Here is a 12,489-nt window from a genome sequence, read left to right as displayed (position 1 = left end):
TGAGTATTGACTATAATGTATCTTTTGTTTAGAGTGAAGCTGAAACAGCGAAGACAATATTGGAATCTGCTGAACAAGTTACTCAGTTGGAGGCAGAACTAGAAAACCAGCGTTCTCTTGTGAAGTGTCTTGAAGCTAAACACGCATCTGTGTACATACAACTGGAAGAAGTGAATCAGAGGAAAGCAGAAATAGAAGAGATGAATGATCAGTTGGAGAAGAGGATAACCCTCCATAAACAGGAAATCAAAGAGGTGAAATCATTTTATGTATTATAAAAGTATGCATCCATTCAAACTGATCATACTTTTTAGAGTAGAAAAATGTTCTGTTTAATAACATGTAGTGTTTATCGAATTAGATAACAAATGTTTCTGTTGTTTTGCCACTCTAGTTGCTGCGGAAAGCTGAGGCAGAAGCTGATATCCGGAGAAAGACTGAAGTGGTTCTCCAGGAAATGAAACGAAAATTGGAAGATGAGCAGAATAAACGAACAAGAGAAATGAACAATAATCAACAAACTAATGACAAGATAAATGTCTTAGAAAAACAGGCAAGTGAACACACAAGCAAATGTAATGAGTAAAAGATAAATATTCCAAGACGTCCAACTCACCGTGACCTTTTTGATTTAGTTGACAGACATGCAGGAAAGCAATACTCGTCTCCGGAAGCAGGTTGCAGAGTTGACATTAGCAAAATCTACAGCAGAACAGGTGCAAGGTGAATTGCAGAGCAAGTTAACATCTCTACAGTTGCAAAGAGAGAATCTACAGCAAGAGGTTGCAACTCTTGAAGGACAGCTATCACAGGAAAGAAGTTCTCGTTGCCAGGCTTCTGACTTGCAGCAGGAATTGGAAGGTATGTTTACTTGAAATATTTCTAGCATAATTTAAGATAAACAATCAGAATATATAAAAGGAGACTTCATACTTATTGCCAAAACAGAAACGAACAGTGGAGGACTAACACACACAGAGGCAGTATCTCTAGATGTTATTATCGATGGCTCCTTCATTGAAAGAAATGATCTAGTGAAGGAAAAGTCACTTGGGACTCTTTGAGTCATGACAGAGGCTCATAAGGAGCAAAAATAAAACCAGCATAAGACCAGGCAAATATTGAAGCCAAAGAAATTTTAGAGTGCCTATTTTGATCTCTAGTGTTCAGAAATAACTCGCTTGAGGATGTCTAAGTGGAGAGGCTGGTGAAGCTGGCATCTTGAGGCTTCATTATGAACAGTCTTAACTGACTGTAGGTTACTGCCACTGTAGACAGGTTTTTTGATATTTATAGAGAGTTTAGTACCTAGTCAACTTATAGATGCCAGGTTTTCTCCAAAAGAGGCTCGCTCTTGTGTACTGTGTGTTTTGTAGCCGTGGAATAAGTACAGGGTGAGTGAATAGCTCAAGATGCCATCCCTGTGGATGTGAGTTCTGAGATGAATGCACAGCTGGAGGTACCATAGCTTCTGGCTGTTGCCTGTCAATAGGGTATGACAAATGCGCATTCTTGAAAAACTTATATTTAGTGAGGATCTCTTTAAGGAACATGAGTGCAGAAAGCTAAAATTTTCTCAGAAGCTGATTAATCAGTTATAATCTGAGTACATACTACATTAATTAGTTTGTTATCCTCACATCTGAGAGGGTGAAACTGAGAGCAGCTTGAGTAATAACAAGTCAAAGTATTGGATATAATCTGATTTGTAAACAGTAAGCTATAAAAGTGGCTGACTTTGTAAAAGATAACTTCTGTCAGAACAGTCTGCTTATCATAAATTCAAGGGAAGGTTAGCCAAGGCAGCTGACAAAGCGTACTGCTCCAAACTGCTGTAAACATGTGCATGTCATCTTTCAGTTAACCTGCAAGCTACTTGAATATTCTGTAGCGAAATGATTTACTGAACTTTCAAGGCTGGTATGATACAATTCTGTGTCCCAGTGTTACTGAACACACTGTAGAACATAATAGTATTAATTTAGGTGTTTGTTCCACCAGTTATGCCATTTGAATGTGAGTAACCAAATAAAACACAAAACTGATCCAAGTAACAAAAATATGGCTTTATTAATAAACCTCTGAACAATAACGGGAATATGCCTCTCATAACTCTACTCATAACTAGATAAAAGAATCGTACAGAAGGTGCAATACAAGCGATACATACAATGACTAATGTGAGCAGTATAAACTAAAAGAGCATACTGAGTGTGAGTACATGTATATAGGTGTGAGTCGTGGGTAGATGACTCAGTGGAGACTGTGCTGTGTGCACACTTCCTACAGGTGGACTCTTAGTGGCCGACCCATACTGTTACAGTTGGTGGTTGATTTAAGCACACGTGGCAATGCTACACTCGACGCATTCACACTCACATCTGCTAGTAGCAGGATACAGCACACCTCTCCCGTGTGAAAAGGGCGCCAGAGTGACGGAGGAGCTACTGACATCCCGATGAGAGATACATCCATTGTATCCAGAATGGTGGCAGCTGGTGCCAACAGTGGGGGCACCAGACCATAGGATCGGAACACATGGAGACATGGGCATACCCGATAGTAGTGGGTCCGTGCTGCGCCCAACAACAGCACTGGGGAGCACGGTGCCATAGCCGTCTCTACGTTGTCATCAGCAGGCACGTCTCGGTACGGAGGATGTGGGGTTGGACCCACTGGTGACAGTGGCTGAGACGATCAATGATGGTGAAGGGCCCAGTGGAGGCAGACCTACTGGAACAGTAGGCTGCGACAATGGACCCTAGGCCGGAGACAGACCAGAACATGGCTCTGGGAAGCTGTGACCCCAGGGCACCACACATGAAGGAGGCAGCCAATGGGATAGGAGTGCCTCCACAGCAGGCGATAACAGGCTCGAGACGGAGGGTGATGGAGTCCATGTCCGGGAACAGGTAGCTTCTGGTGGTGAGAAGGGGTGCAACTGATCAAAGTGGCATGCAACCAACCCGTCAGCCACAAGGACATCAGAGAGACGTCATACCCGGTGGCAGACAACAGTGGCTGGTATCCATTTCAGCTGATGACTAAACCCTCATGCCCACATCTACAATACTGGTGCAAAGCAGTTGGACGAACCCGACCGCAGCAGGTGCGGCTCAGGCTGCAGAAGGTGGAGGAACGTGGACGGCTGCTGGCTGTGCGACAGCTCTCCTGGACTCTGCTCTCCCGTAGGTGTGAAGCAATAGGTACTCAGAAAATCGAGAATGGCGTTAACTGGCGAAGAATCCGCAACAAACATTTTCATTTGGGAATTGAACATATGCACTGGTTGTTTCGCCTCATCCTTTGAGAAAGGAGTGGCGGGGCCGTAACATGACGAAGGCCATGACGGGAACAAAACAATTGAGTGTGAGAAACAAACTGTGGCTCATTATTTGAAACGAAGCTACAAGACAAAAATAGAACAAGACCCTCAAAAGCATATGAATTGTGACATATGCCAATGTCTACGCACACTGGGGAAAGTAAGGAAACAAGGAAAATGCACCCACAACTTAGAGCCAATAGGCATTCAAGAGGGGACTCGAAAAGTTTACATGAATGCAGTCCCAGGGTTAGTGTGAAGTGGACCAAGGGGACAGAGACACTCTGGGAGCTGCATGTTGTCAGGCTCACTGCTCACATGCCATGACAAAACAAAAAATCTTGCAGCCAATCGCTGGTCGAAAAACAGGTCTCCTAGTCAGTAGCTTGGTGTGTGAAACTCCCCAGTGGCCCTGGTGGACAAAATGCAGAACCTATTGCCATAATGCGATAGGAATGACTACTCTAGGAGAGAGGCCTTCCTTGGACAACAACAAAACACCATTAAAGACAGAGAGGCACTGTTGTTGTTGTTGTGTCTTCAGTCCGGAGACTGGTTTGATGCAGCTCTCCATGCTACCCTATCCTGTGCAAGTTTCATCATCTCCCAGTACCTACTGCAACCTACATCCTTCTGAATCTGCTTAGTGTATTCATCTCTTGGTCTCCCTCTATGATTTTTACCCTCCACGCTGCCCTCCAATGCTAAATTTGTGATCCCTTGATGCCTCAGATCATGTCCTACCAACCGGTCCCTTCTTCTCGTCAAGTTGTGCCACAAACTCCTCTTCTCCCCAATCCTATTCAGTACCTCCTCATTAGTTATGTGATCTACCCATCTAATCTTCAGCATTCTTCTGTAGCACCACATTTCGAAAGCTTCTATTCTCTTCCTGTCCAAACTATTTATCGTCCATGTTTCACTTCCAAACATGGCTACATTCCATACAAATACTTTCAGAAACGACTTCCTGACACTTAAATTTATACTCAATGTTAACAAATTTGTCTTCTTCAGAAATGCTTTCCTTGCCATTGCCAGCCTAGATTGTATATCCTCTCTACATCGACCATCATCAGTTATTTTGCTCCCCAAATAGCAAAACTCCTTTACTACTTTAAGTGTCTCATTTCCTAATCTGATTCCCTCAACATCACCCGACTTAATTCGACTACATTCCATTATTCTTGTTTTGCTTTTGTTGATGTTCATCTTATATCCTCCTTTCAAGATACTGTCCATTCCGTTCAACTGCTCTTCCAAGTACTTTACTGTCTCTGACAGAATTACAGTGTCATCGGTCGAACCTCAAAGTTTTTATTTCTTCTCAATGGATTTTAATACCTACTCCAAATTTTTCTTTTGTTTCGTGTCTCACTCCCTTCCCAACCACTGCTTCCCTTTCATGCCCCTCGACTCTTATAACTGCCATCTGGTTTCTGTACAAGTTGTAAATAGCCTTTCGCTCTCTGTATTTTACCCCTGCCACCTTTCGAATCTGAAAGAGAGTATTCCAGTCAACATTGTCAAAAGTTTTCTTTAAGTCTACAAATGCTAGAAATGTAGGTTTGCCTTTCCTTAATCTTTCTTCTAAGATAAGTCGTAATGTCAGTATTGCCTCACGTGTTCCAATATTTCCACGGAATCCAAACTGATCTTCCCCGAGATCGGCTTCTACCAGTTTTTCCATCCGTCTGTAAAGAATTCATGTTAGTATTTTGCAGCTGTGATTTATTAAACTGATAGTTCGGTAATTTTCACATCTGTCAACACTGCTTTCTTTGGGATTGGAATTATTATATTCTTCTTGAAGTCTGAAGATATTTCGCCTGTCTCATACATCTTGGTCACCAGATGGTAGAGTTTTGACAGGACTGGCTCTCCCAAGGCCGTCAGTAGTTCTAATGGAATGTTGTCTACTCCCGGGGCCTTGTTTCGGCGCAGGTCTTTCAGTGCTCCGTCAAACTCTTCACGCAGTATCGTATCTCCCATTTCATCTTCATCTACATTCTCTTCCAATTTCCATAATATTGTCCTCAAGTACATTGCCCTTGTATAGACCCTCTATATACTCCTTCCACCTTTCTGCTTTCCCTTCTTTGGTTAGAACTGGGTTTCCATCTGAGCTCTTGATATTCATGCAAGTGGTTCTCTCTTCTTCAAAGGTCTCTTTAATTTTCCTGTAGGCAGTATCTATCTTACCCCTAGTGAGACAAGCCTCTACATCCTTACATTTGTCCTCTAGCCATCCCTGCTTAGCCATTTTGCACTTCCTGTCGATCTCATTTTTGAGATGTTTGTATTCCTTTTTTGCCTGCTTCATTTACTGCATTTTTATATTTTCTCCTTTCATCAATTAAATTCAATATTTCTTGTGTTACCCAAGGATTTCTATTAGCCCTCGTCTTTTTACCTACTTGATCCTCTGCTGCCTTCACTACTTCATCCCTCAGAGCTACCCATTCTTCTTCTACTGTACTTCTTTCCCCCATTCCTGTCAATTGTTCCCTTATGCTCTCCCTGAAACTCTGTACAACCTCTGGTTTAGTCAGTTTAGCCAGATCCCATCTCCTTAAATTCCCACCTTTTTGCAGTTTCTTCAGTTTTAATATACAGTTCATAACCAATAGATTGTGGTCAGAGTCCACATCTGCCCCTGGAAATGTCTTACAATTTAAAACCTGGTTCCTAAATCTCTCTCTTACCATTATATAATCTATCTGATACCTTTTAGTGTCTCCAGGCTTCTTCCATGTATACAACCATCAGGAAAACAAATTGTGCAGGGTGACTGAAGCCCAATCTGGTGGTTTATGTGGACGGTCCTGCTGAACAAACCAAACCACCTGGCAGAGAATAGGGTCGGTGGCAATGGCAGCTGCTATGTGTGAGCTCGTAGTTAGGAAACCCTTGGCCGCAGCCTGGGTTTCAATATCAAGATGGAAGCAAAGCAATCCTGGCTTCATTGGTTCATGGCTGTTGCGTCTGATAATGTTGTAGAAGCTGTACAATATTTCAACATGACAGTTGCTTGTCATCTTCAGGTGCTTACCAATAGTCAGTAAGCACCTGAAGATGACAAGCAGTTGTCTTGTGAAATATTGTACAGTTTCTACAACACTATCTGATGCAGTGCCCATAAACCAATGAAGTAATTACTGTGTCAGGGAAGTCTCAAACAGCACATCTGGTACCTCTACTGGAAGGTGATAGTAAACAGAATATGTGAGTTCGATGAACTCCACAACAAGAGAAACAGACTGTTGTGCTCTCTCGCCTTTTTATTGAGATGTTAGGACCAGCAAACTATACCGACATTTGCCAAGTGTACTAATTATATAGACTCTGCGGCCACCAAGAGGATCAAACAGTGAGCCAGCATGGTGTTGGTGAGAGAAAGAATCTGTTACATTAGATGAGAATTAGTCTCCAGGAACTTGCTTTCACTACCTCTGAATATCTCATCGCGGCTGGGAGCGTATTCCTGGGAGAGGGTGGACAGTAAAACATGGTCGCTTTCAGACTGGACACGGAAACAGGCCGTGGCATGTCAAACTTCGAAGTTCCATTGCTGTACACACCAGTCATCACATGAACATTAACCATGTAGAAGTAATGTGTTTAATTTCACAGATAAACAGCTGAGTGATATTGGTGTTGGAAAAGGGACTAAACTTTGCACCCACTGCGAAGACCTTGCTTATCGAGGGTTATTTATCAGTGCCGTTGAGCAATGTGTCTTGAAACATCAGAGTGAGACTGCTGAAGAAATAAGGGGAGAGGCTTGTAGGGCCCTAACCAGGATGCCTGCACCCAAGCAGAACATCAACAATGAGGAAAGGAAAGCTCTCCGTTCTTTAAGAGAAGACACAGAAATACTGATTTTACCTGTTGACAAGGGAAACACTACTGTTCTTTTGCCTGCAACATCTTACTTCGGCAAGATGATGGATTTACTGCAGGACTCGGCATATCGTCGTCTTCAGGAGGATCCAACTGATGCGGTACAACAGAAGACATCTGCGCTTCTCAAGTCTAGCCAGTTTCCTGAACATTTTAAAAAGAAATTAAGGGTAAAAGTGCCAGCTCAACCACAACTTCATGGGCTGCATACGATCCATAAGGAAGGGGTCCTGTGTTGCCCCATCATGAAGAATATAGGAGCCCCAAGACTTTACCTACCAAAATATTTGACGTTTCTTCTAAGCCCTTTGGTAGGAAAATATAAATATCACTGATGTGTTAGCACAGCATGGAATTCAACCTTTTACACAACGACGCAAGCTCGGCACAATAGGCTGTGGGGTGGTAGGACTGGACCAAGTGACACATCAGGCAATCACCATCGACAATTGCACTGAACATTTATTTGGTACATTTAAACAAGACAAGTAACAAATAAAACCATCAACACATTTTAAAAATTACCTTACATCTTTAAATTTACCATTTAGGTGAGAGCAAGTTACTTCAAAATTTAAAAATTTATAAACCACGGCACTTATGGCCTATTACACATTTGGTGAAATAAGTTAAAAATTATTTACTCAATGTAGGATATTAAATATAAAATTTAATGTGACCAAGCAACCTCGTGGCACTCAACAAACTACGTCCAGAAGCGGACACCTGCTCACTCAGCTGTTTCCAATACAGGCTCGCCATGGACCCTCAAACGGGAGCAGCAGTGGTCACAAATAGGCACGAAAAATCCTAGAACTAGTGGATAACTACAGCAGACTGACATCTGCCTTAAGTAACTAGAAATACAATAATTTATTACAGCACATCATCTGTAGAATTAATCAACCTATTAATGAACATCAGCTAAGAAGTACAAATCTATTATCTTATGTGTGTACTAAGCAAGTTGAAATTAACACATTTGAGGACAGACTCAGTAGGAGTAGCAACGGCTGGCCAAGAAAATGCAGTCAACAGCACTGAACCCAGTAGTCGATTCCAGCCACAATTTACAGCATAATCAAGGCCCTTACCCTCTTGCTTGTTCGACGGAGCCAGCCGCAACAGATCCTGATGCCAGGAGACATGCAGGAAGCGAAATACACAAACGGCTTCCCGGTAATGTGACTGCTTCCATGCCAGCGATATTTGCTCTGGGGCTGTCACCCGGGTAACAGCCCCTTTTAGATGTGCTCTTCCTGCTGCCTCGCACGGCGTCTGTACTGTCCACCAGATTTCCCCAACGACGTTACTTCTAGGCGTCCCAAAGCAAAATCCCACACTACTTGCTAGAGCTTACCGCCCGTTCCCCGATTGGACCAGTAGGTGGCGCCCCTTGCAGGCTCTGCACACACCACCGGAAAGATGACCTATACTGGTGGCCGGAGTATCGCTGATCAAGCCACATGGCTCAATCACGTTCAAAACTCAGAAGATTTTATAAGATGACTGAAGATTTTGTGCCTCAAACCAGCCGACGCATTAGTGAGTTTCAGTGTGGTCTCTTAGTACACATGAGTGCCTCTGGTGGATTCATTACAACTTATAGAAACTAAGTTGGATGGGGACATCTTACATCTATTCAAACATGTGCTCATCTCAACTTACTTTTTATTTAATGAGCAATATTTTGAGCAGACATACAGTGTTGCTATGGGTAATCTTTTGTCTCCCATAGTAGCTGACCTTTTTATGGAATACTTCAAGGAAAGAGCACTTAATTCAGTGGTGTTGAAACCTAAATGTTTGTGGAGATATGTGGATGACACCTTCGTAGTTTGGCCACATGGAGCAGCAGCATTTCCTGCATTTCTGGAACAGCTTAACTCTCTCCAACCGAGCATCTGTTTCAACATGGAAGAGGTGAAAAATGGAGACCTCCCGTTCTTAGATGTCTTGATCCGCAGAAACAAAGATGGTTCCTTGGATCACAATGTGTTTCATAAAGCAACTCACACAGACCTATATGTATGAGCTGTCATTACCCATCTCAATGCAGTGGCATATTACGGACTCTGTTTCATAGTGCTAGAGTTATCTCAGATGCAGGGAGCTTATCGGCAGAGGATAGCAATCTTTGGTCTGTGTTTGTACAAAATGGGTACTCTGATAAACAGATCCATAATGCATTTCAACAAGCGCAAACTAAAGCTAAAGAACAGCCAGAAGAAACAGGACTACATGAGGATAATTTTTCTACCCTATGTTGATCACATGTCCTTTAACATTGGCAGGCTGTGTTCAAGAAACATCAAATAAAAGTATCTCTAGCAGTAGGCACTGGATGTAACTGTGCTCTATGATTTGTCTACAGTGACATTACAGTCCCAACACTTGGTGCCTGTGCTTTTCTAGCAACACAGTAGGTCTTCAGCAACATGCCAGTAAGCACCTGAAGAGTAGCTGTCTTGTTGAAATATTGTGCAGCTTCTACAGCATTATCCAAAGTGACACCCTTGAACCAATTCAGCAGTTCTTATTTCAGGAGAGCCTCAAACAGCAAATTAATTCTTCATGATCAAAGTTGGGATCAGGACCACAGCAAGGCAGTAAAAGGCATTTGCATTGGCATGTTTAGACGTAGTTTGAAAATGGATTTTGTAATTGTAGCAAGATGAGAACAGGGCCTAGCATTGTTGTGGTGTGCTGCCTTGTCAGGCAAGGAAGTGTAAGAGTTGAACAAGAAAATCAAGGGTTTATGGACAGTAATAAGGCGGAACTTGGAGTCATACAAAAAAAAAAAAAAAAAAAAAAAAAAAATATGGCAAGTGCCTCTTTTTCCACCTGAGAGTAAAGCAGCTGGGATGTAGTGAGAGATTTAAAGGTGAAAGCAACAGGTTCTTCAGGGCCGTTGGCATATTGGTGTGATAGGACTGTGCCGAGGCCATAATGTGAAGTCAGTTGCCAAAACTATTTGCTGGTCCAGAGAGAATGTGGCTAAACAAGGGGCCAAGAGTAGTTTGGGTTTCAACCTTTGAGAAGCACGTTCACAATCTGGACCAATGTGGCTGCCCCCAGCAGGAATTCATGGTAGTAGGCTATCTTCCATAGGAAGACCTAAAGCTCCTTCATGGATGAGGGGTGAGGCATAGATGAAACAGTGGATGTGTGTTCTGGCAGAGGGCAAATCCCATCCCACGAGACCTCGAACCACAATAAACAATAGAAGGTTGAAATAACTGTGATTTTGTGAGGTTACATCATAAGCCTGTGGACATGGAAGAGCTTGTGACAGCAATATCATTCTGATAATTAATCCAATCCGGGATGGGTATGTTCAGTTGATCTAAAAATTGTTGGAAAATAGGAGGGCCACTAGCCACACCAAAAGGAAGGCACAAATATTGATGGAGACCAAAAGGAGTATTCAAAACCAGAACTTGCTGAGACTCTTTTTCCAAAGGAACCTGCAGATACACTTCAGACAAATCAATTTTAGAAAAATACTGGCCTTCTGAAGTGGGAGAAGATACAGAACCATGATCGATGGCACATTGACTGTAGTACTGAAGTCGGTACAGAGGCAAAGTTTCCCAAATGGCTTCTGAACTACAGCCAGTGGAGACGACCATTCGCTAGCCATAACAAGTTGCACTGTCCCTAGAGATTGAAGTCTGTCCAATTCTGCTTTCACTTGATCTGTCAGGGTGACAGGAATAGGATGTTCGCCACAAAAATGAGTCTGGGCTCTGGATTTCAAAGAAATATAGCAGAAAAACTCATACCACATCTTGTACTATCTGTAAAAAAAGTGTGAAAACTCTTCGCACAGTATTCCCAATTGAGAAACGGTACCTGATTGGACACAAGGTGATCTGCGTTGGTGATAGGATAGAAAATCCAAGTGCCTGAAATGAATCCATCCTGAACACGTTCTAAACCACCAAAATTGTAGTGGAACGAACCACTGACATGTAAGAGGCAGATGCCATAAATTGTCCCAACAGCGCAAAGTTTGATATAACTGACAATCTTTTGCTTGAGAGGTGTCAACAGTGGTGAACCTAAACTCACATAGATTTGAGAATTCGATAATGTTACTGCAGCACCTGTGTCGATTTGTAGCTGGAGCACTTGCCAAAAAATGCTTAACTCGATAAACAACTTGGGAAAAGACACAAGCATTGGAGTTTCACAGTTTACGTCCATGTCCATGTCCATGTCCTGAGCAATCCTTAGCGAATGAGAAATGGAGACAAAGTGGTCTTTCTTCGGGCAAACATGACAAGTAGCCCAGCACTTAAGGCACGCTGAACATTCTTGTTGGACAAAACAGAAAGCACAAGATGGATACAGAGAGCACTGATGCTGGCGTTGTGGTGGTCGCGGGTGCTTGGGCTAGCCCTGGTCTGCTTGTTGTCGGGCCCACATGTATACCTGCTGCTCGAGAAACTTCAAAATATCATGCTATTTCAGGGTGTATACAACCTGGAGATCTGGGAGAAACCTGGGAATTTTTCATCTGGAAGAAAACTGGGAAAAAACAGGAATTTTTTAGGATTCCAGGAATTTTTCATTGTTATAGTTTTCAGTTAAATTTTTGTAACTTTGACTAGTAAGAACCAATACTCTAACAAAGGATATTACTATATCTCACTACCATAGAACAATACTGCAGCAATAAAACATGAACAAGAGAAAAAATAAATAAATAAATAAAACTTAAGTTGCAAAGGAAATGCATGATATACAACAACAAAACAGTGCTCATACAAGTGTCTGCCAACAGCAAAATGTGTCAAAAGCTGTAGGAAGACTGTGCAGTGCTTTGTAACAACAAATTGCCTCTCCGATGAGCCTGACATCACAATGGCTTACATCAAGGCCCATGAGAAAGACATGCCGCAGTGTGTATGTCACGAATGTAGACCTGGACTCACTCGCTTGCTTGGCTCAGCAGACAAAATGCATTTCTAAACCCATTAACTCGCAGCTGGGTGTGTATGCACTAACGAGAATTAGCATCTTGTACTGGAATCTGCAATTATGAAGTCGTACTGATTAACAGTACTATAGCAAAATTATGATCAATACTCGATCTAAATGTTATAATGGCTTTTTTATAACATTTATTCTCTTCTGCTTAATAGTCCTGATTTCATAAAAAAGGTGCTGCCTTTTGCAACTGTAATCATTTTGGCTCCAGTACAGCCATAACAAATTATTAGTAGGTCTATGGACTGCTGATCATTTAGGGATAA

General features: G+C 42.3%; 1 protein-coding gene across 1 annotated transcript in view; it reads left to right on the top strand.

The window, feature by feature from the left end:
- Nucleotides 1–12,489, top strand: part of LOC126483709 (rho-associated protein kinase 2) — a 205,789-nt gene that overhangs the window by 88,301 nt on the left and 104,999 nt on the right. The window contains exons 14-16 of the mRNA XM_050106802.1: nt 49–254; nt 395–553; nt 636–861. Of these exons, the coding sequence (XP_049962759.1) occupies nt 49–254; nt 395–553; nt 636–861 (591 nt within the window). The remainder of the gene's footprint in view (nt 1–48; nt 255–394; nt 554–635; nt 862–12,489) is intronic.

Source organism: Schistocerca serialis, chromosome 6 (genome assembly GCF_023864345.2).
Source record: "Schistocerca serialis cubense isolate TAMUIC-IGC-003099 chromosome 6, iqSchSeri2.2, whole genome shotgun sequence".
In the NCBI taxonomy this organism is placed as follows: Eukaryota; Metazoa; Arthropoda; class Insecta; order Orthoptera; family Acrididae; genus Schistocerca; species Schistocerca serialis.
The sequence above is the reverse complement of the archived record's forward strand: the minus strand, read 5'-3'. Positions and strand labels throughout refer to the sequence as shown.